The following is a 27952-nucleotide window of genomic DNA, read 5'->3' as shown; positions in this document are numbered from 1 at the left end:
CGAAAACGTCTTCGTACGTTTTCAGATTCAGAGAGTCGCTAATTACAAACGATGCAGAGAACGATATTGATCACGTACAGATAATTTAGGGATGTAAGGGCCTGGATGCGCTTCTGAGATGCACCCGGGGGTGGGGGGGGGGGTACGGCGGACCACAGCAGAACACCCACTTAATTAGACCACCTGCTACGAAAATGCTACTCACTACCTCATCCCAAGCAGTCAAGACGACACGATTTAGAAAACAAAAAACTTCTTCAGTTAAAAGCTGATTACACGATGGCTGTTTCCCCGTGTAGTCCGGTAGATAAAGACCGACGTTTCGGAGGAGTTTATTACTTCCATCATCAGAGTGAACCCTCTACAATATCCCACAAGACGTATCGCAGTGAGAACATCACATCTCACCACAAAGTCTGTCGGTGGAGAAATATTTGGAAAAAGAAGGAGACGTTTCGTTGATGTGACTTAAGATAAGTTGTCTCAAGGTCCAATAGTTCAGTGGCGTAATCTTCAATGTGGAAAGTTCAGATTTTAACACCAGGAAGTCGGAAGATCTGGTGTTTGGCTAGTTGCCTGATTTTTCGCCCTGCGGAAGGTTCACTCACGCTACAGTAGACAGGTTACAGTGCCCTGGACGGACAGACTGAGAAGAAAGTTTCCAAACGCAAATGACAAGAAGCATTCTCGTTAAGGATTGACCTCGACAAAGTAGCAGGAGTGCCAACTCCACGTAACCACGAGAAATTCCTCCGGTCGACCTGACAGAATTTTTCCCACTCGAGCCAAAAGCAAATGTTGGTACCCCTGCAGTCCCTAACACCAGGAAGCCTTCCTACCACGTCCGTCCGATACTTTTGAGATGTGTTCCAATACATCAAATTTATTTTCGACGCCGATGAACGTGTCTGAGATGGAAGCCAAAAAAGGTGGAACGTGACCCGGATTATGATCCGGTACAGACACTACACGCGCGCTGCGTGGCGGATTAGTGCACCACGTCCCGAGGAATCGATTGGTCGACTCTTGACGGTTTAACTGCTATACCGAGTGTCGTGAAGAAGACAGCGCGGTGGTAAAGTTTGTTTCCGAAACGTAAATTTTCTGCTAGTCTCGGTGTATTAGTAAGAATTTCAATGTCAGTTTGTGAACATAATCTGCACCAAGAAGAGACATCCACGTTTAAAATACGAAGACGCCAGCAAAATACACGCTTCAATACCATGAAATAGACATAATCAATGCCTAAACGTGTCGAATGTGAGTTGGTATACCAACATTAACCCATCGTACCGAACCATGAGGACTTCACCGAGCCATAAAAACAGACCGACGCACCTGGTCCCATGTTGGCGGTAATACTGAAGGGTCTGGGGTACTTACTCAGTCGGTCCTGAGGCAGGATTTCTTCCGCGCCACGAGGCCATGCCCGCCCTGGCCATCGGGGGTGGTGGGGGTGGGATGGGGGGCCTGCTACTGGTGCTGCGGGGGCGAACGGCCGTGAAACCTAGAACAAACACGACCACAGGCCGCCATTACCACGTGTGAACCTCACACGAAACATGAAATCACTTAAGGATACGTCATTTTCCACTCGGCACTGCCAAGGTCCGTCATGGTCGAAGCATCAGCACGTGTGACGGTGCGAAAGAATCGTGTCTGACTGGTCCAGGGGTCCGAACCCAGAGTACCTTAGTCATATCAACGCCTTGTGCCTGATCCGTCACTGATGTCAGGGTCTCTTAAGCCATGTCTGAGACTTTCGTGATGTATCAGAGCTACGACCGGAGTCACTGACGGGAAGATTTATGATGGAGGAACCGCTGTTGGCGTATTGTTCGACTCGAATCATCCAGCTGGGACATCGGCCACTACAACAGGAGGGTGTGACTTCGAGTCCTGGCCACGACTGTAGCGAATGATAGACAGGTCATAATCTTGTGCGCTCTGTGACTCCGGGGTGGGTCTGATCGCCACGCTGACGGCTGACTTTTGATGACCGAGGCCAACACAGAAGGTCAGCTTGTCCGTCCAGGGCGCCATTTTCTCCAAAGGCCTGCCCTATGTCTTGTTCCAAATTTGCATGTTTATTACATGCAACGCGAAGGCCGAGCGTCTCCATGGCAACTAAAGGTTGCCTAGGCAGGACCCAAGTACGTGGGACGCGTGTGGAGTCCACCGGAAGACATTCACGACGGCTTTGGAACAATGGGAATTCGTATGCAGCAATACAACAGTTGACCGCCCAAGGCAAAGCTGTTCTTCACAGTCGAACACAATATTTTACGTGACCCTAGAACCACAAAGAGATACGAGGTTTCTCACAGAGGTCAACATGTCTTTGTTGGTATGCTGGATTACATACAACGCCGTGTGGACCTGTAGGACTTACTGTCTCCACCTTCAGAACTGAAATGAAGATGCTAAGATGAGGATACTTCGTTATCGGAGATCGCCGGATCGAATCCCGAGCTCAAATATCAACTTTCATGTTTATGTCGCAGACAGAATTCTCTCTCTGTTCACAGATCATAATCACCAAACCGATCCACTTCGCACTTAAGAAATTCTTGATTACCAGATTTTTTTTTTTAAAATTCCCGTCTTCGAGATGGCGTCTCTGTGTCTCATTTCGAGTATCTCTCTCTCTTTTTTCCTCACAAAAGAAGTAAAGTTTTTCTCTCGCCAGTAACCAAATAAAGTCGTGACGAAGCTGCGGCTAGATTGGGATAAAATACAGCAAAGTGAAGAATGTTCTGCTGTTTGTGGAAAGTTTTAGACTCTGCCTTCTGTGACTCCGTTCACTGCAGACTGCCTACGGATTTTTGGACTGTCATGGCGGTTACACCACACTCTGAAAGCGTACCAGCGTTTCATCTGCGTCCTGCCAAAGGCAACAGAATTAGAAATATATTCATTGTAACTCTACATTTATGTCCGTGTATGAGGGCCCGACGTGTTTCAACGCAACGCCAATCTGTAATCGTCATCGTTGATACATAAATTCACGGCGTACTGTGTCTGTCCTATGCCGGGTCCTCTGGTACACCCTTCGGGGGGCAGACTGGGCCCCTTCGTACAAGACACAGACTTTATTTATGAACATCTTTATTTTTAGTCGCTGGAGACCACTTGAAATGCAAACAACAGCATCTAAGAGCGTGGATTCCTCCTTGAGACGCTAACAGTCGCTCAGGTGGTCAACAAATTCTCTACCTTTTCTTAAACCCAAAAGGTTCCTTATCGTTTTCACATAAGGGTACGTCACTGGTATGTACCGTGAACCAGATGAGTTCAATCTATGCGTGCTACATGTTCAGTCCATCTCATTCCCTCTGAAATTAGCTTTCTAAGTGCACACGTATTACGTGTTTTTTTGGCACAAGATGACGATGGTAATAAAGTTTCGAAACACGTGTTTAAAAAAGAAACGAGCTTCTTTTCAAGACGTTAAGAAATCATCAGTAACATTGGCTTCCACTTTTCCTCTGTTTCTCAGCAGAAATTCTTACAAAACCTACGGACGTCCTCGCAAATCCCCAAGAGGAAGTTTAAAATATGCCAGGACACAGCGCAGAGAACATCGACGTCAAATCCTAGCTCTCTTCGTATCAATGCGGATGAATTTATGAGGATTCGGAGTGTTTAATTCGGGGCTCAAAGCTGACGCGAAAAACAGATGAGCATCGAGCCCGAATACTAAGCACTTTGCAAAAATTAGTTCAGCAGTAGCCCTGTCTTCACGGAGACTGAGACACCACTGTTTCCCTTCGTTTTCCTCACGTCACTACCTCTGCGTCGCGTCCGGCCAGGAACCTTATTCTCGCTGTATCAGCCGAATCAGTGGGGAAAAGCTACAATTTTAAGCATCTTCATTCTTCTAATGGGAAATAGATGTTTCTCGTTTCGTCATGTTCCTCAAGACGATGAGCACAGAACTACTTCTTCTGAAGTCGCGCCATAGTTTTTACCAGGAATGTGTCTAAATGCGTTTTAAATTACCGCGATAAGCTGCTAGTTGCAGTTATTATGTTGGTGCAAAAATATCAAAAGTGGTATCAAAGCAAACTCGAAAAAAAAAATTCATCAGGCCCCGTGAAACAAAATGGGCGAAACTTTAGACTTTTTTTAGAGATAGAGAGAGACAGGTGAGAGGAAAACATACAAAAAAAAAATAGAACAAGTCAACATTTTTTTAAAATGGAAGCTGTGAGAGTGGATGAATAATCCAGATTAAAACACAAAATGTCAACAAATAACACGCTCCACACCGGAGTAGTTCGAGATATGACGCCCAGGCGAATACAAGAACGTTCGCAGCAGCAATCAAAGCTCGGAACAACGCACAGTTTTATACCGTGCCACTTACAGAAATTAAAAAACACGGATGTCGCCGTATGTTTCTGAGGGGGGGTCCCCCTCCCCACCCTCAAACACTTCACTCGAGAGCAGATCGGCTCCCCCGCAGAGACAGACACACATCCAAACGTTTCCAGTTGCCCTCATCCACGCAGGAACGTGTTCCGCGAGTGGGTTGACGCTGAAGAGGAGAATCAGTGCATGGCCTGACGACACTTCGTCGCGGAGCGACCAAACGTACGATGAATGCGGGCGACGAAGTGAAAGAGAGCGTTAATGACACACATGTCAACATTTTCCTGTAGTGACTGAGTAAAACTATGATAAAATCTATTCTGTTTTGGAAAGGGGCTACGGATTGTTCCAATGTCCCAAGCCGTTCTGATCCGCAGTCTCTCTCTCTCTCTCTCTCTCTCTCTCTCTCTCTCTCTCGTAATTTCACTCTGTAGCTTGTATACACGACTCATAACTATACCCGGAAACCGATTTGCTGGAATGGGGTGAAATTCAGTGTGTAATACTCAATTCCACTCCACTTAGGAACAGCATCAACTTGTTAAATTTACCGTGCCGTGCCCCCAACCCAACGAGTCCCTCGCCACAGACCTGCAGCTTCCCTGCGGGGTCCAGGAACTATATCGCGTCTCACAGCAGACCGCAACACCGCGATTTCTCGTAGAAACATTACCGGAACGAAGCTCGCAGTGTATTTACTTCAAATGTCTCTGCAACGGAAGGAAATCTCTTGTTTTTTAACTGCATTATAATAAATAAGAATAATTCTACGTCACTTACAAACTGAGCAAAAAAAAAAAAAAATCGATATCGAACACTTTTCCATCGATATCGCATCGGATCGACTTATCACTGACATCTCGGCATGTTTACGACCGGAACAATTTCTCACGACAATCCAACACGTAGGAGCCCTGCTACAAAGCGTATAGTAAGTAGGCGGGTCAAAACCGTGCGTTTCGCGTTTCTAATCGAATTATACTGAACAGCAAACATCAATAAATATTTTAATGTGGATTGTGTGAGTCTCAAATCAGCCTGTGTTTCTTTCCTGGATAATGGTGACTGATATTTAAGTTATCCAGAGATGCTATACGCCTATTAATTACCTATTGAATGAGAGTTTTAAAACAACACCGACGAGCAATTGACGTAGAGAAAGGCAGAATGAATTTCGAAGGAAAATCCGGATTAGAACTGCCCCGCCCATCGACAATCTCAAGTGCTGTAGTGTCCTAAAACAACAGGCTGCAGAACACTGCCACTTCGTGTCTGTTTGCTTTCAGACGTTAATCTCAGCTTCGAGCAGGTGCAGCGACACAGTGGTAGCACATGTTCTCAGCGAAATTGCGTTCGTATTGTTTTGTGCCTGCAACAGCGTCCCTCGACATAAATGACAGTAAACCTGTCACCAGCGGAGGAGGAGAGACTCCTTGAGGTCTCGAGCCAATTAATTGGACGACTTCCAAGAACCCCACCTCCGAGACATAAGGAGAAACGGCGTGCTACGTAAATCAGTGGAGACTCTCTTATTCAGGGGCGCCAGGTCAGCGGTTAACCGCCTTACCAACTTCACGGCCAAAAAAATCCACGATAATTTTCCCCTGCCTTGTTGTGTACGTGCCCAGTATCGAACTACGAACCTCGAGTTGAAACCTGGACGCAATACCAAAGGCCAAGGATAAATATAATATTAAAACTGAAAAAGAAATCGCGAGATGGGATGTGACAGTTGATTCACACTCTTCGAGAAAAACAATTGTGACCAAATCCACCCCCCGCCAGCATCCCATATCCTCCCTTCTAACTAAGCGCCTAAATTATTTAGTATATAGTAATTTAATCATTCAACGCAATTAATTCTTAAAATTAAATCTATTTGATACACATGTTTCGGTATTAAAATAACATCTACACCGTCTTGTCTGGTAGATGTTTGCCGACGTTTCAGAGGAGCTTACTGCTCAAGTGTCGTTGCAAGGACCGGCCACGTGACTGGCAGGCGGAGGGATACAACGAACGAATATTATTAAAATGAACCACGAATTGGCAGCGATCCCCAGGCCACAGACTGCTAACAAGGTGTGTTTGAAAGACTCGTAATAATCTCGCCACGAAGACCCCAGGTGCACGATGAAACTTTACTTTTGAATTCGGGTCGAAGAACGAAGCTAAGAGCAAAGTTTTTAATATTCTGGAGTAAGGATGATGTCGGAGGACGCGACTGCCACCCCTACGCCAGTCAGCGCACTGGTCTCAACATTCGCTGCGTCTGTGCGGAACACAAGACAACGACCATAAGACAGAGGAAAGCGAACATCTGTTTCTACTTTCCATCATCTCTGTCGGTGCTCAATTTCTTTAGCGAAGTCTCTCTCCCCCCCCCCCCTTCCCAAGTTCTTTTAATTCATTAGACTTACAAAGTCACTCAGCCACAGCGCCCAAGAAAAGCGGCCTATTATACACACCGTGTTTGCTACCATCTAGTACCCATGCTGTTTACGCATATAAATAAATGGTACTTACTACAGCAGATTAAACGTAATGAAACAAACGTGTTTTTAATATCGTTCTGTGTAGGGGGTGATTTTTTTGTATAATCCTTGCTCTAATGAAGGCACAAAATTGTATCCGCACAGGCAGAAGAACACATAAAAAAGTGTAATAACTTCGCAAATACAAAATGACTTTACTTTCGCCAGTTATTTTATCACCCACTGATACAGCAACAGCAAATATATTTGAGTGAGAATTTTTCTATTTTTCCATATCATATTTCAACACGACATTTGTCCATCAATCCTCCAGGTCTGACGACTAACATTCTTCGTACAACTCACTACTTCCTTTTATATCAGGTCTAAACATTTTGCCCTGAAACGTTTATCACGCGTACAAAATAAAATATAAAATGTAAGTACTTTTACGTGTTATAACAGCAACCTTTTTGTCCCACGAAACTGCTCAAACTTCATGACTCAAATCATCGTGTTAAAATCACTCATGAAAGAATGCGTCATTAAACAAAAACGAGATTCACTGGCTTCCATTTCTAAAGCTCGTATCTGAAACTTTAATCTCTTCCAGTGCATACACAACGAAGGCCACTTTCTGGAAATGCAAACTCGTACGTAAGATTTCTCTCTCTGGAAAGTATCGCCTTTTGCATTACCGGAGGCGTAGCGAGCAGTATCGGGTTTCAATTGTTTGTATAATGGATTCTGGACAAGAAACGGATGTTATCGAATTTTCTGTCCCCACAGCCGAGGCGACGTTACAAAATCTGATTGGATAACAAGGTACTGAGACGCGAACACGCGAGAAATTATTACGACTCACGCAAATTCATTTACCACACGTCAACAGCCGGACGAATAAAATCTTCCAAGTGAGAGCACGCGCCGTGCAACGGGCTGAAACTTCTCCGACACCGCAGTGAGGCGTGCAGCCTAAACAGGAGAGTGCAGGCTCAAGTTGAGAATTATTCAACGTTTCCGTAAAATTAAAGCTGCCAACTTCTGGGTGAATATAACTGGGAGGTTTTCGGAAGCAAACGGCAGGCGACGAGTTGGCTTTGATGGTGCTGATTTGCGGAGTTAAAAGTCCAATGCTTGTCGTAACATCGGACGCGGCGCTGGAAAAAAAAAAACCTCTGGAAAAGAAAGTTATTGAGGTATTCTGAGAGTCTGTGGACAAAACTCAGCGTATATAAGGGTTGAAACATTCAGATTCACGACAAAAGCTTATACAGGAAGACAGCTTAACTGCTAATCATAATCAGCGTGAAACGATTAGCTCTCTTAAAGATGGCACGGACGATGAAACAGTGACGTGTTGATGCAAGGCTCAGGAAATGACGTCATAAACAGCATTTTGGACAACCGACACTTTAGTGGGTCTACCAGAAATGTCGGGTCAGACGTGAGAACACTTGTCACGCACGAATTTGCCTCACACCCGTACACGAAATGTCTGTAACGTGTCCAAACACTGCTCCGGTTCGTATTGCAACGTCACGCACAGGTAGAAGCCATCATTTGACTGAAACAGAGATCAGTTTCCTTTCAAGCTGCTGACGCAGCAGTTCAGAGATAATTAAGACTACTCCCACGTGTATACATTCGTGAAAGTCAAAGATTAATTCAGCTCCCAGGGTTTGGATGTTTTATTTGAACCGCAGTTCTTTTACCCCACGAAAATAATCTTCCTCAGATCCATTTCTGCGTATTTTCCTTCAAGCTTCCCCCTCGCGGTTACAACAAAGGATACTTCATCTCTTTCAATCTCATCTGTCGACTACCAGTCGGCCAATCATCGTCAAAGTTCTGCCCGATTATTACGTCAAAACCAAGACTCTGTTCACCGTCTTATTAGGAATACGAAATAACTTTGGGACAATTAACAAATATACTGGGGCAAGGCGACAAAGATCTGACATCGCCGTACCAAGAATATACGTCCTTACGCAGACTCCCGGTTTCGTAGGCAAACAGAACATTGTGCTGTACGTATAAATCAATATCTTAAGTTGTCGATATTGTTATAGGTTGTGGCGCCACGTGGACTTGCAGGCAAATACTAAAACTGGACGTGAAGATGGAATGCTTCTCCGAAACGGTGGTATCTAGCGTCAAATCCGAAGGAACACGCGAGTACCTAAATAACACCTATTACGCTGTTGACCTCGTAAAACATAACAAGTAAAAGCATCTCTGTGTTAAATGGAGGGACAGCGAAACGTGTTATTAACGTTGGCATTTAGATGGACGTAGGTTGTCAGCCTCACGCTCCGGCCGCTTATCTTTATCATTGTGATGGGGAGAGACTGAGTCTTCGTGGAATTATGACAGCTACCGGGCCGATTATGCAGCCCGCAGATGGCATTTGAGTGAATACACCGGAAACTGACAGACTCGAGGAAGATAAATTCTTGTCCCAGTGCAGCGACTGAGCTAAGGCACGGTCCCTCGGTCACATTCCTCCGGTAGGCTGGGCTCCAGAGAGGGTCTGAATGCCTCAAGAAATCGAACCCCAGCCGTTCAGACCGCGGAGCCTGAGACTGGGGTCATCCAATTCCTAGTTCCCGATCGTAATAAGCCTTCCAACTGCCAAAGAGTCTGAATCTCGCCGTCTTCAAAGAACTCGCCAACAGTAATATAAGAGAATTGGCTAATTCCGTATCTCGTCCACATGATTGGGTTTTCATTACTTCGATATCCCCCCCTTCCCCCCCCCGCGGGGGGGTAAAAAAGATTTCTTGCCTTAGCTTTAATTTTTCTAGGCGACACGGGATCTTCATCCGGTCCATGGCGCCGGAGCCTTCTCGAATCCTCATTCTCCTTCGTCTTGTGTGCGCTTCATCGACTTCCTCACCGCCCAAACATCCTCAGTCTCTCTTGCATTTTTATTAACAATTTTCTTTATACGTCTTCCTGCCTCAAACTTTTCAATTATTCTCACAGAGGCGCCACCCTGCCCCTAACGCCGTCGGCCGACACTCCTCCAGCGACGCTGCACATCCAAACATCAGCCATCAGCCGAGTTCTTCATCCACTCCCGCTCGTAAAAGCCCCCCCCCCCCCCCATTTCTGTCATCAGTTTGCAAGATCAACTGCGGGAACAGAAAACAGAACATGGAAATCCGTCGGAATGAGTTCCGACTTTCACAGTCAAAAACAGTGAAAACTGCAGGGATCAGATCGGGACGTGACCCGAGACACAAACTGACGTGGACCGCTGTCGGGTCAATGCCCGAAACGTAGCGGCAGTCCTGAAGAATGAGGAGGTTTCATCAGCGAAGCGATCTTCGGGAAAAAAAATTTAACAGTCTGATATTTATTGACTCATCCACAACGAGTTATTATAATCTTTTTCTTACAATAATTTGAATAAAAGCAAGCGATGGAAATTCCAACTGACACGACATAATACACTGGATAAAAATACAGGCGAAAATGGATCTAGAAGAGTTCAAACGAGGAGGCTTGACGCAGCCAACAGAGCGCGCGGAACTGATTCCGTGTGATTCCGCCGCCAGATGACGTCCGGGCTCATGAAAAATGGATGAAGAACGACAAAACTCGCTGCTATGCGGGACGATTTCGATTTCCTGTTCCGGGGTATTATCTCCAAAGCGGTTTGCCGCGAGTGCAGTGCTGGACTCAGCAGATTTCCATGAAGAGGCGAATGTGATGAAGAAACAGCTGTTTCTCAGCAAAGCCTGGAACACACCGCAGGCTTGCCAACATTCCTTGATCTGCCTCCAAAAACGACAACTCTGCGTTGATTACGTTACGAGTATATTCAGAAGTTAAACAGTCTACGAATTCCCCATCTTTTATATAACTCGATGTTCCACTAGCCTGTTCAGAAGGTCACTCAACTAGACCCAAACCTAAGCCAGCTGAATCCCTGTCAAACTAATTCCTTGATTCTCGTGCGACCCAGGTCAGGACCTCCCACGTCTTCGGGCTGCACAACGAGATTACGAACTTGTGGATTGTAACGCCATTAGGGCTGCTTACCGATGTTTCCGATACTAAAGACGGCGTCAGAACGAATTTGCAGGTTTCTTTCATATCTGCGTGTACATACATTTGGGCGTAGCCTCAAACAGGTCGTAGCAACATCAATCATTCGACAACAGACAGCTAGCTCACCGCAGAACAAGTGCGCTCACGAAATCCTGCTGTATTCTCGTGAAGCAGACTCTGATAATCGCTACCCGCATTGAGTTCCTCGCCGCCTGCCTCACTTCAAATCTCTCGCTTATACAAATTCATTCGCACGACTGCAGACCGTAGGGGGTGTACAAAACGCGAGGAAAGACCCCAAGCCACTGTCTGGATGACTTTGTGTCGAAATTTCAGGGTTTCATTCAAAGTCAGAAATGTCATATGACCACGGGTTCGATTCTCAACACATACAGACCTACGGATATTTGAAATTCAACGCTGTCTGAAACCTATGCACAAAATCAGTGTTCCTGAATCGAAATTTCGACACAATTCCTGTCTTGTGTATAATCTGCGCTCTTACGTCGTGTAAACGGGGGGAGTGAGGTCCGGTGATCGCACTGGCCACCACGACCAATCGGAAATGCCCATCCACGTACGTGTCGACTGAAACGTGTCGCGCCGGAACACACGAAGTTGTGGTTCCACGGCCGCTGAGGACGTCAGAAATAAGACCCTTAAGCCACTGGACACCCTGAATATCGTTTGTCTTGCGAATCGGCGCTCACTGATGTTCGCGCGCTGGTACATGGCCATCTCGTGGTGGAGAGCGTTCGCTAGTAGATCAGTGGGCAACTGGGTAGCCCCGTATTGATCCTCGCTGACCTTACAAAGGCCTCAGTTCCACCTGCTGGCCCTATTCACACAGTAAAAAAAGTGACGTATGGAAATCGACATTGCGTGTGTGTGTTTGTAGGGGCGGGCGGGCGGGCGGGGGTTGTGGCCACGTGTCACCGCTGAAGCCGATGTTCCTCTTCAAAACGCCTGACAACGTCGTTGGCTTTCGACTTCAAGCGGTGTATCCTCACTGCCGACAAAGACGTGGCTCCACTTGGAATAAGTTCCTTCTCGCCTTTCTTATTCAAATTAGCTCATTTTATCACATGTTCCGTCAATAAACGTGTCTCACATGTGCACTGAACACACTCTGATCCAGGAGCTTTGCAGTTTTACCGCGTGTTATCCGATGCTTTAAGGAAAATGCCAAGGTTTCCGCCTCCACACTTGCAATGTCAACAGTCACGTCGCCCACGAACGTCCTAATTGGTCATTGCATAATTTCCATAAGCAGATACAGCGTTGTCAAACACCCTATAATGGACCAACAGTGATGAAATAAAATATTACTACCAATTTTGTTTCATTCTCCGTGATATTTTAATAAAAACTCATCTGCGTTTAGGTCTTCCCAGTGCCCTCTTTCCTTTCCTCACACCACCCTGCGTGCCACATGCCTTGCCCATCTCTTAATTTATCAATTTAGCTCAGAATCTGTCGGACTACCACAAAACACTCAATTGAAATTAAATGGAAAACACTGACTAAAGAAAGTGTTTGATGCCTGAATTTTGATCTCCTCGTCGAACTGATAAGTAATCCAGTCGGTTACGAGAGACTATTACAGGTTTTACGTGTTACGTCTCAAGGAACATTTATTTTTATTTTTTTAGTGTTCTGTCTGACGACAGGTCCATATGAACAGGATCCTTCCATCCTTTTCTCGGACTGGGACCTGTTCATATACGTTCTTGGCAGATGATCCAGAAGTGGTTTGCCATTGCCTTCTTCTGTGTGTGAATGGAGTAATTGTTGGGATGCCATGGAGGAAAACTCCGTGTTGCCTAGACCACGGCCTTGCCCAACACAAGTTATAAATTCGGGCACCGCCGGGAATCGAACCCGAGACCACAGGATTACAAGGCCAGCGTTCTAACCGCTAGACCACCGTGTCACTTTCAAGGAACATACTGAAAAAATAACGACTCAGACGGTAAATCGATAAAATTATCACTCGATCAATAGCGTTGAGTCGTCACTACCACAGTTTCGATCTAAATTCTTTTTTTAACAAAATTCAAGAAACGCTCACAGTAATTGAGCGAGCCAGACTTAAAACTGCGCTCTCAGTAAAAATCAAGACTTTTACTTTATTTACGAAATAGCTAATTCGTTTATGAAGGACGACATCTGACTTCAGGTCTCGCAATTAAATGCTGCAGACTTTCCTTCTGGGAGTCTGCATGACCTGAGTAAAGGAATTAAAACTCTTGGAAGACGCAGTTCGAGCGCCTTTCGTCGTCTGCAAACCTCATTACAGCCTAAATTAAGTACCTGGAATGATTCTCCCTGCTACACAGGCAAATGTTTTACTTCTTACAGAACGTGCACAGCATCTGTTCGCATCCACACGACTCCCTTACCTGTCTTGAGGGGAAATTCGCAGGCACTGACGTCAGAATGATGGCGTACTTTTGACACAGTGACGAAACAGCACGTGGGTTTATTTGCTTGTTTCTAAAGCTCTGTGTGGTTACACATATCACGGACGCTACTACGGAGTTGCCAGCTCAACCAAGCGACCCTGATGTTCCTGAAGACGGAAGCAAAATCAAGCATCGAAACGTAGTTTTATTATTTTATAAGTTAGACGAATGACGCAGTCCAAAAGGACAATTCAACAAACGAGAATGTATCATCTTCAGAAATCTTCAGACTTTGACGATAATAAAACCATGGATTATAATTATTCATCTGTCAGTAAAATCAAATACGTCTCTTGCATTCGTACACATCCCAGCCTCGATCAATACGATAAACCGGCAAATTAATCTTCCCGCCGCCGAGTGGGTCATGTCCATTACGAATAAGGAAAAAAGCAACTAGAAACAGCTCCATGAGATTTAATGAAAGCAGGAACATCAACGCTGTCTGGAACAACGAGAGGTTATTTGAGTTTCGTGACATCACATCGGAATCCAGGACGAAAATGAACTCTTACAGAAACATCACGTAGACCCTTTTTGCTCCAGGGTTTTTTCACCGTGTCTCATCTTGAGAGTGCGAGATTCTCACAGCCCTCGGTAGATATGAACTTCGCGGATGTCAGACATCTGCGTCTCCAGGAATAAGAGAAGGCGGAGGGACACGTTTCAAAAAATATACGGAGCCCTCATCTGCAGCGCCGAGGCGAGTGATGTCAGTTTCCTGTTCCTGGTGCGACTGCTGGGGCGTCACGAAATCGAGCCTTAATCCGTTTTGACGTCGCCAAGAGAGCCCGAGGCTATGAAGGGAGACGCATCGGCGGCAGAAGATGCGATCGGCCGTGGTGGTGGTGGGGGGGTGTCCCCGCTGATGGAAAAAGCTGTGCAATTTGCCGGTAATTAATTGACGCAACGAGTAATTAGCGTGGAAGTCCAGCGTGTAGCCAACAGGGTGCCACACAATTTAGGAGCGCATACACGAATTTCACAAAACAATGAAAACACTTGGTTCTCCGTATTACAGAACTGGGTTAGTGGAATCAGAGGAACGCGCGGAAAAGTCCTGAGGTCAGCTAACAGCCCGTAGAGTCTCCTTCTGGACCTCTTGAACCCACTAGGTTAATTACAGCGGACGACTTTCTCAAGACACCGGCTGTACGCTAAGAGGTGGAGGATCGATTCAATAGATCGGTCCTGTGCCTGCTATTTTTTTATGTATTTTGTAAAAAACAGTTTCGAAATCCACATGCCACTTTCGTCCGTCCACAAGTTAACACCGTCTCAAATATTTCACAGATATACTATTTAATGACACCACTCAGGACCAAGCACCGAAACGTCGGAATCACTAGGCATAGCCTGCATGCACTGAAGATAACGGAAAATATTCAAAATAAATGTCGTTTAACAAACATCATCTCGGCCTATAAATGCTAATTACTACGCATATAAATATACACTATACAGTAATGTGACTCTCAGTTCCTGATCTGACTGCATGAGGTCGGAAGTGATCTATAAACTGAATCAAGCAGCCTCATAAGATCGATCGATGTGGAGGCCCACGGCGATAAGTTAAAGAAAAATATAAAAAAAAACCTCTCCGGCGATCAAAGTTGTAAATGTTGAGTTAAAATATAACGTTTCGGAGACTAGGTTTGTCTCCATCATCAGGGCGTGAAAATATTTCATACCATTCATTCGTCGTAAAAGGATTCAAATCTTCCGACATTCAAAAAGAACAACGCCATGTTACTTAGTTATACATCTGATATATTTTTCTTGTCTGGACAAGACGGTCATAATTCATAAGCTACGCTAAAATTCCAGTCCTCATTTTGTTTTAATAATAAAAAACCAGGGCCAAGAACGAGAGATATCGCTATTCGTTTACGCAAACCATTCCGTGGTAAATGTTTCGATGTGTACGTGGTCTACTGTCCACCAAGCGAAGTTCAATAAGTGACTCCGGTTAGTGGCGAGCCTCCGTAAATCAAACTCAGTGCCACCCTCGTTACTGCAAGAGACGATGATGCTTCAGCCCTTGTAACAGCGCCAACGCGGATCGAAGAGAAACAAATGACAGGCAACGGGCAGAGCCGTCCACAGCGACCTCAAGGGCGAAGAATATGGACGGAAGGGTCGTTTTTCAATGCCTGTCTGCTCGCCGTGCCTCAAATATGGGAAGGATCCTTCGTATTGACGCTTTGTCTCCGCGGTAATTAAGACTCATCCTGATCGCCGCTGTTATTAAGACTCATCCATCACCGCAACCTTCTATTCACCGCTGTGCCGTCCGCCTGTCGCGTACCCAAGACGACTCATGTCTGCTCCGCGTGTCCTCATCCCTTAATGTCACCAAGATTCGAACCCAGATCTGATTGATGTTTTCGTGATTTTATAAAGTCATTCCAGGGAGAGAACGAAGAATCAGACAGCGACTGTCCTCTGCAATGTCCTTAACACATTCACGATAATTTTCTTGTCTCGTTCGAAAGAAAATAAAGGAATTTCCACTCCTGACATTAATTACCATCAAAAGACACGCGACTCAAATATATATATTTATTTTACAGTCTATACACAAACTTATTCAAAATAATGTTGTTAAAATATTATAACATTTACAGTATAAAGTATTTTATGTTATATTTATGGCGCTCCTTTATCGTAGTACGACATTACATTATTCAGCGCTTTATTTTGTTTTTGGACGACATGTTTCGATGTTTTACGACATCATCTTCAGGTTTATCAATCTATATTATTTTAAAAACTATTATACATTTTGATGCAATGAATTTATTGATCTTTTAGTATGTTTGTAGAATTTTCCGTCTTCATAATGATCTGGTGTTTGTATTTAGATGTTCATTATCTGTGGAATTAATTTCCAAGTTTGTTATTATACAAGTGAGTATGGAATTGACATAGGAAATAAATAAATATTAATATGATTGTAAATATAAAATATAATGAAAAACAGATCCTTGTCTTCGATTTTTCGTTTTGACACGAAGCGAAGAATTGATGATAACAGACAGACACAGAAGAGAGACTGTTAAAATTCGACTTTAAAACCTTACATCCCTGGATCTGAAATTAAAACCACAGCTGTTTCGCTAATCAAAATTACTGAGCTACTTTAGCAATGAGCCCGCGCGGGGTTTAGTTCGGCCCGACGCACGCCACCTCCACACTTCGCATTAAAAGTCCGTTAGCAACGCCCGAGGCACAGACTACGCGATATTACCATATTCATACCTTCGAAGTGTTTTCTCTGCTTCTTAATGTCTGAAATTAAAAGTTTTCTCTTACGGCGTTCTGTTTCAAAAAAAAGGAAGGGGCGAATTTAAATTTCGCAAGGTTTACATATAAATGAACATCTCTGCACACTCGGCTCAAACAGATTCAATTAAAATTTTCGTCGGGGATGTCCACACGGAATCTCAGAACCGACGGTGGATCATGGATATTCCCAGACACTACCGACCGCCCACCGACGTTTCGTCTTTTAAACACACCCCCGAAGACAGGCTCGTATTTGCAGCTGAGCTAAGGCGATTAATGACTCGCCACGGGTTAGATTCCCTCTCGCCACTGCGAGAGGCGTCTCCTAAGTGTTAAACTGGACGGAGCGCGAAGGTGACCGCCCATCTCCCCATGCAGTGCCCTGGTCAATGACGCGGCAACGTTCCTGGACACCGACTTTCATTTGTTTGCAAGTTTTGTTTGGGTTTCGTGTTACAAGCGAGGAACGACACTTTCCAAAAACGCTGGTGAGTTTTCTACCATCGAAGAACTTTGTATGAAACGCTGGTGTACTTAACACTACGACCAAACTTCAGTCTGTTTAATAAACGAAGCTTAAACCAAATCAAAAGTGTTGCAACAATTTTAAATCGAATACGGAACCAAATATAACAGCGCTACCATAAAGACACTTCAAACTCTGAATGTATAAAAAAAAAAAGCTATAATTCGTAAGGCGAGGTTACTGAAGCGTCGATCTAATAAAGCAGTTTACTTAGCATTCTGTCCAGTTGTTTCAGCTAAGATACTTTTTCCCCTGCCATTGCAATTAGCCCTTAATTTTATATCTGAAACGAAGTTTTGAAAGTAAAATGTTACAAAAACCAAATCGATAGCAAATTCGACACGGAAATCTCTAATGACCAAGTTTCCACTGAAACAGAGAAATCGCTCATAGAAGTTCTCTGGACATCATCCAGCCACAGAACCATTAAGTCTGTCACTCGCAACTGTTTCATTTAATTAAATGAAACACGATCGACGGTGATCACGTATGGACAAAAGTGTAGTACGAGGTCGTCTGCAGACACTGAGGAAAACTTGCGCATAACCTCGGTAAACACGCCGGGCTTCTAAAAGTGTACTCTAGACCAAAGAAATGTTCAATGGTTGCAAGGCTGCAATGAAGGTCTCATTTATGACATGAAATCGGAGTGGTCTCCACTGACGAGGTTTTGTCAGCATCGGCCAATTTTTCCAACGTCATAACACACTCGTCCCCTGTCCTATCCCTGCCCTGCTCCTCCATGCTCTTGGGACACATTCACTCGAAATTACGCCGTGTGAGAATCACTGGTCAGAGAAATTATCAAACACATTCGCATTCAAGGCCATCTACACTGAAGGTGGAGGGAGCAGCTGGAAAACCAGTCAACACATTAAAATAGCTCACGATCTCTTCAAAAAAGTATCCTCTCAATTCTACGCTTTTGAAGCTTAAAAGGCATCGTTGGAGAATTAAGAAAGAAATCTGCCACGTACTTACCTGGCCACTGTTTCATTTTGTATCGCGAATAATCAGAATCGCTGCTACGAAAACCTACCACTGTTACCTGTCTAGGCTTGCTACGTCAGACCAAAACAAACCACAACTTATCGTCCCCTCCACCCCCCCCCCCCCCCCCGCGCACGCATTTCTCTTCAAGCCATCTTCAGAAATGAACCTCTGGAAACTCAATTTTATGTAATCTGCTTTCCTGCGTAGTCGCGGGGATTCTGGGACTGTAAGTCGCGTCTCCTCGTTGCGAGGCTTCGTTCACTTAAGACAAATGTAATTTTGAAGCTACGCAATATGAATAAATCTGCAAATTTAGGGACGAACGAAACCTTATAAACCTCGTCGCTGTAGCAACATCAATTTCAGACACGTCGATCGAAGGCGTTCGCCCAGAGGATGGAGACAGAGGCAGGCTAGTTTCTGAAACGTCGGGTCTTGAAGCCAATAACGCGATGCGACTTAATACGGTGGACTTAGAGTACCGACTTGAAGTCTCGAGTTAACAGTGACTTCGTAATGCAGAGACAGCCATCCAGAATCTAGCAATAGTCAGAGTCCACGGCTCGAGTGGTCATGCAATCAAATCCCAGCTGGGAGACATTTTTCCTTAAACTGCTTCAGAATTTTGTTTCGGCCAATAGGAATAATGGATCAACGTTGGGGGAATAAATTTTTGTTAAGTCTGTCCGATTTACTGACTCAAAATTCTCTGCGAAATGTCCCAGAAGTTCCAGATGTGACCCGGACCAATCATCAGACGATCAAACACCTCTTTCAAATTGCCAGAAAGGCATTTACGTACATTAGTCTCGTCAAACAAAGCTAGACGCTCTAACGATGCTTCTCGCCTCAGCTTTGAGCAGAGAAAGGGGTTTAGCCCCTTTTCAAAGAGTTCGACGCCAGCCATTTTCAGATCCGTCCAACTTTCAGAGTTCTTTTTTGTTTACAGCGACTGAGGACTCAGACGTTCGCACCTCCAATTCAGACAATCCACAGTAGGAGTTTGATGATGACGTCTTCAGATAAGTCTCCAAGTTTCTATTCTTCAGCGGAAGTGAAGATCACTCGAAAATAAATCACACTTTAACATGGAGACAACAAAGACAATTCGAAATAAAAAGTTCCTGCAGACGAACAAAATATCTAGTTATTTAATAAGTAACTTTGGAGGCACTTAAGTAAGGCAAAGTGAAGATGGTACAACACCAAGTCTACATCCTTTAGAACCGTACACTTCAGACCCAAGTCGCATTTGGCAGTCTGGACCTGCTCCCTACAGTTGATGAGAGGCCCAAGGCACTTCACCCCCTCCCCTCATCGTCGACGGAGCCCCTGGGGCCACGTGCCGATGTCTCACTTGAAGGGAATTCATTAACATGACAGAGGTCCTTTGTCTGAGTTGAATTGTCCGCGGCGTGGCCGATGCAGACAGAGGGCAGTGTCCAGAGCTTGATGCTTACTACGCGTCTACAAAAAGTCAGCCCAGCTAGGAGAGCTACACCTCCTCTCCCCTGAGCGCCTACATGGCGTATAGGAAGACAGCTTTATATTAAAAGACACCATTCAACTGAGGATAAAAACAATAAACCACGCCCACAGTACACCTTTCCGAAAAGTGGTTCCAGATGACAATTGCCAGGTACGTGTCACACTACCAGATCTCGCGGTCCACTGACCAGCATCCCTGTTTTGTAGAGCGGGAGGTCCTGTGATCATGGCTCGGTCCGGAGACTTATTTTCCTCGGTCCTTCAAGGATGTACCTGGATGTTGCAGACCAAGGCCTCCCTTCCACAAGACGCGGAACTCGTTACGAAGACGTGGAATGCCACTCGACACCCACTACCTCAGCAGCTGAAGCTACGATAATCAGCAAAGTTCAAAGTGAACTTCTTGCAGTAGAAGGATTCAGCTTTCGGTTCCCGTGACACGTGGGGAATTTATTGAACAGCTAAGCGACTATCTGCTTTCCAAGGGATCCTCTGGTCTGTAAAGTTAGTCACAAGACAAAAGGAGACTCTAACCCCACCCTTATCATTCCTCGAAGTGACGTCACCGTCACCGCGATGGTCAAGAGACCTCTGGTTCTCTGCAAATAGAACTTCTTCAACGCCATAGCACGTGACTGGATTTAAGAAGACACAAGTTTCCGAAGCGGTCACAGGCAGATCACAAAATGACTGCAGCAACCACGGATTTCAGTCCGATACTTGGATTCTCCAAAAAACATCTCTGGAAATAAAATCTACGAATATAAAACATTATGAAAAAAACATTAATACACTCGTAGTTCTCATACCCAAGTTCTGAAACTTACATAACAGTTTTTGTCAGGCTGGGTGGGCCCCAGAACCGGTCTGAACGCAGACGACAGAGGAAAAAAAATCCTCTGGCCCTGTCGGGGATCGAACCCCGGTAGTCCAGTCACTATACTGACCCATACAAAATAATCAAATTTTGTAATTAAATAAACGTCGTGCCACAGAGGGGGACTGGGTGTATTTTCAAACGATACTCTGAGAACTCATTTCCAAAAGAAAAGTCACTCCAAACATGTAAAATGTTTTGTTGAAAATTGTACCCGCATTTAAACATGGCCGAATGATCACTGTTTTGTTTCCAATCGCGGACAAGCTTTCCTCACTGACGTTTCGATATCATCACTTCCCCTGGGGTAAGTGGTGGGACAGTGGGCCAACGCTCGAAGCCACTCTGCCCGTTTCCAACCGCATCCTTTCCGATTCATCACTTACAAATCAACATCACGCGTCACTAAGTGACGGAGGACGTACGAACTCCATTGTCAGCGCGGACGGTAATGTTGTTGGTGCCATCTGAATCGCTCCTGACTCAGACCGAGTGAGTGTCTGCGCTCATTTGGGTCGTTTTCAGACATCGGAACACGTTCCCTTCCGCCGTAAAGGACTTGATAGATAAGAGACGATGGATCCATTAACCGTAAGTGGAATTCATCTGAATGTGGAACCGTTCAATTACGAAAATCTGGCTGACAGACAACCGACTGGAAAGAGATTTGACAGCTTGATGGCCGACTGATGCCTCCGTGTCTCCTCCATTCCCTACGCAAAAATGCAGCAAAATAGAAGCGAATTTGATGTTTTCTGCATTGCCATCACGGTAATACAGCAGCCAGTTTGCAGGCAAATTTCTGAGGTGGGAAAAACTCAAGCACGAACGACCCGTAACAAACTTACTGTAGGGTCGATGTTTAAAAACAGATCTTCGGTACCTTAATTAAAATGCCGATATATTTTGTACGAAGCAACTGAATTGGACGAAATGCAAAACTCAAAATCCTGAAGTGGCTACTGAAGGATACAGAACGGCTGAAGTTTCAGAAGTAACAAACTAACACATTTAAACGCAATGTAAGACGTTCTACGACGTCAGGTAGTGTACTGTTCGAAGTGATTCAGATGTGTCTCGTAATCTCCAAGGTTACGAAAACACCTTCGATCTGAGAGACGTTTCGACGACTTCACTTCACGGCGATGGGCGGGGTCCGGGGCCTGGCTCTGTATAACTTACTGCAACCATCGACGACGAAAGGGAAATACAAAGGCGCAAATTAACCGCTGAGCGCGCCAGCTGTCGAAACATTTCCGACTCTGGACAGAGTCGGACAGTAGCAACGTCCGAGTACCCACACACAACGTCGAGTGGCATTCGAACACTCGATACCAGATTTCGAGTGGCCGCTGTGATCAATTATCACTCAGATGTAGAGCGATATGGACTGTGACAGGCTGTGGACAGAACAGCGAGGGAGACCACGGGGACACGAACACGGCCTCTGCGGATGTCGGGACCAAACACTGCTCAGAAGTCAGTGGCGTATCAGGATCAACCAAACAAATTTTAATAAACAGCAGGCTCAAATATCAAACGATAGCAAACACACAAAAGACCCCAACAGACCGTTTTATAATGAAAAAAAAATTACCTTTACGCGAATTTAAAAGACACGAAAGACGTGGACTGCTACATGGCACAGACGCCTTAAAAACCCAGAAATCCTGTCCAACCCCGACAATGACCCACTGAACCGATGAAAAAAGTTTTAACAGCCAGCAAACTAAACATGTTTCCCGATTATTTTATAATTTCACCAGACTTGCAGTTGAAGAAACGTCATTAAACATCCTAAGCCATAATGTATTCTTGAGGATAGTTAACTAGGGTCCGGAGGAAGGTTTTGCCTCAATCTTCTGGGTAGAAGACGCAAGCAGCTACTCACAAGACTGCGTAGGATCAAAACGGACAAAGGCGTAACCTGGGTTTCAAGGTCGTCAGAACCAGGAGTAACTTGAAACAACTGAAATCGCGATTAATGGAAATCTCGTTCTTCGAACCGTCCACATTGAGCCTTAAGTCACGGTACGAAGCAGACAAATTTCTTTTCGAAACGCAGCACCGTCTTCCTCATATTCGGTGGCAGGAGACAAAAAAGAAATCAAAATCTTTTTTCAAATACAGACAGAGTTCCCTTTGAAGTTGGGAATATTTAAGAACCCAGTTGCTACCTCAAAGAAGTATAATGTGCTTTCGCTGCAAAAGATCAATAATTACCTGACTCTATAAAGGATATAATCGCTGCTTATTCTGAGAATCGTAGGAAACCAAAATGCAGTGTTAGAGGTCGCGCGAGTAGTGGTGACTCCTAAATGCGCGAAGTGTAAGCCGTGAGAGGGGAGTTCAGTAGTAGTGGGGGTCGCGGTGACGCACCGAACTAAACACAGCTGAAGCTACAAACCAACTGGAGCTGACACCCCTCTAGCGCGTGCTTCGGACGGGTCCATCTCACACGACGAAAATCAGTCCTTTGCGCAAGTGCCAGTATTTCTCGCGCGACCTCTACCGACAGGTGTTGCGTGTCTGCTTTAAAGGGTTAAGTAATTGTATGGTACTGAAAACACCATTCATAAACACGCTTTCGACGTTTTAATATCAGATACTGGACGTGACAGATGGCACGCTGGATGCTTCTAGGTTATCACATCCAGTCAGGACGAGGACGTGTGTAGTGAAAGACCGATTAATGAGCCTTAAGACGAGGGATAGAAAAAAGATAGAAATTTCTGAACAAAATAAACGTGACGCACAGCACAGATCTTTGTTCAAAGGACGCGTAACTGCGAGCCTTATGAAAAATTCGGTAGCAATTTCCCTCCGCCTCTTGAAGAAAAAAAAAAGTCCCGTCTCGGACAGAGAGCAGGTGGTCACCCGGCGAATGGCTGGAGCCACGCGCCTCGGCATTATTTATTAATTCACACCCTCACTGACGCGTAAACACGCGACTCGCGGGATAAAGGCGGAACGCACAAACACGTCACGAGGGTCGGAGGCTTTCTGATTGCAGCGCGTAGCAAACTACGGGTTCAGACGCTTGCTAACTATCTCTGAGGTCAGCAAATAGCCCCTTCACTGCAAAATATATTGCGTCTTCTCTGTAATTACAACTTAGGGGGGCAGCTTGCTCCGATTTCCTACGTACTATAACCTAACCTCACAGCAGAAGAGTCAGCGGGCGAGTAGAACAAGCTCCGCTACCTCGCCATTCGCCGTGGCACGGCGGCAACTGGAGTGTCAGGGTTGTTGTGCGGGGAAGCATAAGTAACGGGATTCGTCTCGCGGTCCCGGCACCGAAATACTTTTTCGACAGCTCCGCTCTCCTGGTTCCGATGGTCACCAAAACCTCTTCGGTCGCATCTTTCCCTCACCGTGAGGACATCGCCAATTTTAAAGCAGCCCTTGGTTAGCCTTCAAGTTCCTTGGTTGCCGAACATATTCACCCTCAGGATAAACTCAAACATTCGACGCAGTTCATACCCGAATGCCCAAGTTTTAGCTGACGTCAGCAAATCGAAATGGCGAAGATAAGAGTTGATCATTAGATCTGAAGATGGCTGGCTGGCTGTCTTCTGGGTTGTAGCGCCGTGTAGTCTGGTAGAAGTTTACCGACGTTTCGGAGGTGGTTACTGCTTCCATCATCAGGACGATGTGTAATCCGCGCGACTCGCGTATGACTTCCTTGTATGAGTCAGGAGTCAAACTCAGGTACAGTGGCTACGTTTTCTAAAACTACGAGCTGAACTGACGAAACGTCAAGACATCCTGATACGTATTTTTATTTAATGAAGTTACTACTCTGATGTTTTGTGGGGAGATCTGCAAACACGTGTCATTGCAAATGACAGTAAAAATCAACGTCTATCAAAATTGTAACTCCAAAAGCAGATTACTTTATAAAAATATTTTGTCTTGAACGAGTTACGATCGGAAAGCCAGAGAGGTAGATTTCTGAATATTATAAACATTTCTCGTGTCATCAGCGGCGTTAATGTCGAGTCGACTGCCAACATTTCGAAGACTAACTAATTCTCCATCTTCAGGGTAAGTTTGAGGAATGACAAAAAATGGTCATATAACGGGTACATTACTGGGCCTGATCGAAAAACATTGACTAGAAACAGCTTCAAGACAGGCGCTTTTCAGCATTAAATTTTTACTAGCAAGAACATTAGGTTTCCTAGGTTACCTACCTAACTGCGGATTTGACAGACACGCGTGTACCAGCAGTGGGCGGGGACAACAGGAGGTGGCAGGAGATAAATATTTTAACGCAGTCTGCAAGAAATTTGCGACACGCAAAGACGCGAAAACAAAATTATTCATGGCAAAACTATTCTGTGTCTCTGAGTCTGCATTCGCTGACTTGCTGACAACAGAATGGAAGTCGGACGGCGAACAGCAACGCATCCGACCCGCTCCGGAGTTGCATAATTTAGCGCGTCGTCTTGAAAAGGCGGTTACTTGGACGGAGTGCCCCTGCGAAAACACTGAGCGAACAGAGGAACGGTGGCCAACGTCTGTAAGAGCAAACGTGCTGGCCTAGTAGCCTACTACTTGCACGTCCCAGATACGCGGTAATTTGTACGAATAAAAAAAAGGTACATCGAATTACGGAACGATGACGACGCAAAGCGTAAAACCGAAGAACATCGGCACGCGAACAGACGTAAACCGCCAAGGAATCGAACACGGGTGCCTCGGCTCATTTGTTTCTTGCCGTCAATTTATTCCACACGCCGACAGATGGACGCATGTAGACTCAGGAACAAAACAGCTGATACACACATCGGTTACAATGGAGTATGGTCCTTCTAATGAAGCTACCGTTCGGTCTCCATTTAGCCTTAACAAGCGACCAGCGGACTCCCGAGACGCGCAAATAAATATCCAGGTACCGGCAGGCTAGAGCTAAAGACCTTCCCCACACACGCCTTGGTTCATGAATGTCGTATAATACGCGATGGACCAAGGAGAAGGAGCGTCCAGTGGCTATCATGCCATGGTGGGGCGCGAGAACTGTGAAGGTCACTGTCACCTTCAGATCAGAAAACTTATACGTGGTAAGCTTCAGACACCCGGAGATAACGCGCACGATTTTGACGAAGACTGTATTTTGTCTTAATACAATCGGAAAGCATGAGCCGGGTAACTCAGTGAGTACGGGCTGGACGACCGGGGTTCGATCCCCGACGGGGGCAGAGGATTTTTCCTCTAGCCTCTGCGTCCAGACCGGCTCTGGGGCCCACCCAGCCTCCTCTACAATGGGTACCGGGGTCCTTTCCCGGGGGTAAAGCCGGCCGGGGCGTGATGCTGACCACTCACCCCCATCTAGTGCCGAGGTCAGGAAAGAGTGGGAGCTATACCTCCACTCCCCCCAAGCGCCTACATGGCGTATAGTGGGACAAACTTTACTTTACTTTTTACAATCGGAAAGCACCGACCTCTGACTGTGATGTTATTACCGAAATTGCAGGTAACTAATTAAGATAATACTAAATCACCTCTTGCTGCTGTGTGGAGTTCAGACAGACATCCCGAGGTCGAGGTTAAAAAACCCTGTGTTTCCCGATGACGAATAAAACATCCCCGGGAGAGAATTACATTCTGGTCTGTTTCAGGAAACACGCATCTTAAAGGTTAAGACCTTAAATGACTGCCGAAAGGTTAGGTAGATTTAATAGACATTCGCTTTTCGAAGTCTCTGAAAAATACGCACAGAATATGGGCAGTAATTATGATTATTAATGAGATGCGCACGAAGGTACAAAACTTTGATGTTCTCAGTTAAAAACTGTCGGCGTTATTAAACAAGACCATTCTACTTGTTATCCCAGTTAATTTCTTCTTTTTTTCCGAGGACAGACTGAGCATTGCCCCTAAGCTACTGATTTCCAAGAAATGACGAGCCGCTAAAAGGTCGAGGAGCTGAATATTACCGCTTCAAATCTCGTGGGGCTGTGTCTAAAACCACCATTTTTGTAATATCTCTGCATTCCAGGGAAGTCAGGTCACTTACATCGCAAATATCAAACGACGAAGCCCCAGGTTCGTATTCGGGAGGTCCCAGGTTAAAATCTCGGCCCGGAGACCGGATATCATAACTGGGGGAGTCCTGGTTTTCCTCACTCACTCAAGATACTTTAAATTAGGCCACGACCACTTCCTTCCACATCCTTTCCAATTCGTTATTCACTACTATCCTCTCATTCGACGGTATTTAGTCTTAGCTACTGAAAAAGCGTCGTTAAATATACATACAATTACAGTCGCGGGGCATCTAGGTGCAGACACAAGAACGTTTTCTCTCCCCAAGCTCCCAAGTCACACTCAGCCACGTGACTTGAAACAGAAGCTGCTATTTCGGTAAGAGGAAGGCTGTGGGAATCACAAAAGCGAAGGACCACGTCAGGTCACGTGATAAAGGAACGCAGGCGACGTCTCCAGATGGCGGCGTCCGCGTCAGAACCAGATGACCCCACTCCAGAGACAAGTGCTCTTACGCGAGACCCTGCGTTGTTTCCGAACACCGCTTCAAGTGTTTCGGATGTTCACGATATGACCAGCTCGAAGCAACAAGTCTCACGATGACCAGACAACGAACTTGTGGATGACTAATGACTGAAACACCTCAACACAGCGCCATCATACGGCGAAAGGACATAATGTAGACGTCGGCAAATTTCTGTCCTTGCGTCTGGCTGAACCCGAGTTGGAAACCAAGTTGGGCAAAAGCTTAATTTGTGTACTGTGTAAGTTACAGTTTTACAGACTGATTAGCTACTAGCAGCATGTTGCGTAAGAGCCAAGTGTCGGGCCCATTACTTAAAAACGACGTGCTTCTGTGTGCGCTGCAGCCGAATTATTAAAACAAATTCGACTCCTTCAATTAACCATCAAGAACTGAAGAAAAACTCAAAAATACTTTCATCCTGTCTTTGAGTAATAAATAATTTATCCCTTATCAGTCTTATCCTTCTGAAGTCGAAGCTCGTCTTCGTAATATTTAAGAATCCAGTCCGTACCTCAAAGAAAACATAACTCCTCACCATTACGAAGATCAAATGATTGCTGTTGTTTACGTAAATAATCGGAGAATTACACGAAACGTAAAATATTCCGTGCATAAAACGTAATTAGTGGTTGTTGGAGCAAATGGTACACATAGTTACCAATGGGATTTAAACAGATAGGCAAGTAAGAAGCCTGTTTATGTCGAATTGTTTCAGCATTTTAAGTTTCACATCTAAAAGCATGCCAGTAGACTGAGGAGGATACGTACAAGAGATCTGTATAAATGGTTTCACGAGCTATTACCAGGGAAACAGACATCAACTTGTCTCCAGGATTCTCCCAGAACACTGCGCCAGACTGTAATGCGAATTAATGAAGGTATATTTTGTAC

General features: G+C 45.2%; 1 protein-coding gene across 2 annotated transcripts in view; it reads right to left on the bottom strand.

Moving 5' to 3' along the window:
- The window catches only part of LOC110838525 (uncharacterized), a 139633-nt gene that overhangs the window by 70868 nt on the left and 40813 nt on the right, over positions 1-27952 (bottom strand). For both annotated transcript variants that reach the window (XM_087361094.1, XM_087361095.1), the window contains one exon: positions 1384-1507. In XM_087361094.1, the coding sequence (XP_087217220.1) occupies positions 1384-1442 (59 nt within the window). In that variant the 5' untranslated portion in view covers positions 1443-1507. The remainder of the gene's footprint in view (positions 1-1383; positions 1508-27952) is intronic.

The sequence above is a fragment of the Zootermopsis nevadensis genome, unplaced genomic scaffold, assembly GCF_977971745.1.
Source record: "Zootermopsis nevadensis isolate Lab colony 2312 unplaced genomic scaffold, Znev_1.0 Znev_ptg000050l, whole genome shotgun sequence".
Classification (NCBI taxonomy): Eukaryota; Metazoa; Arthropoda; class Insecta; order Blattodea; family Termopsidae; genus Zootermopsis; species Zootermopsis nevadensis.
The sequence above is the reverse complement of the archived record's forward strand: the minus strand, read 5'-3'. Positions and strand labels throughout refer to the sequence as shown.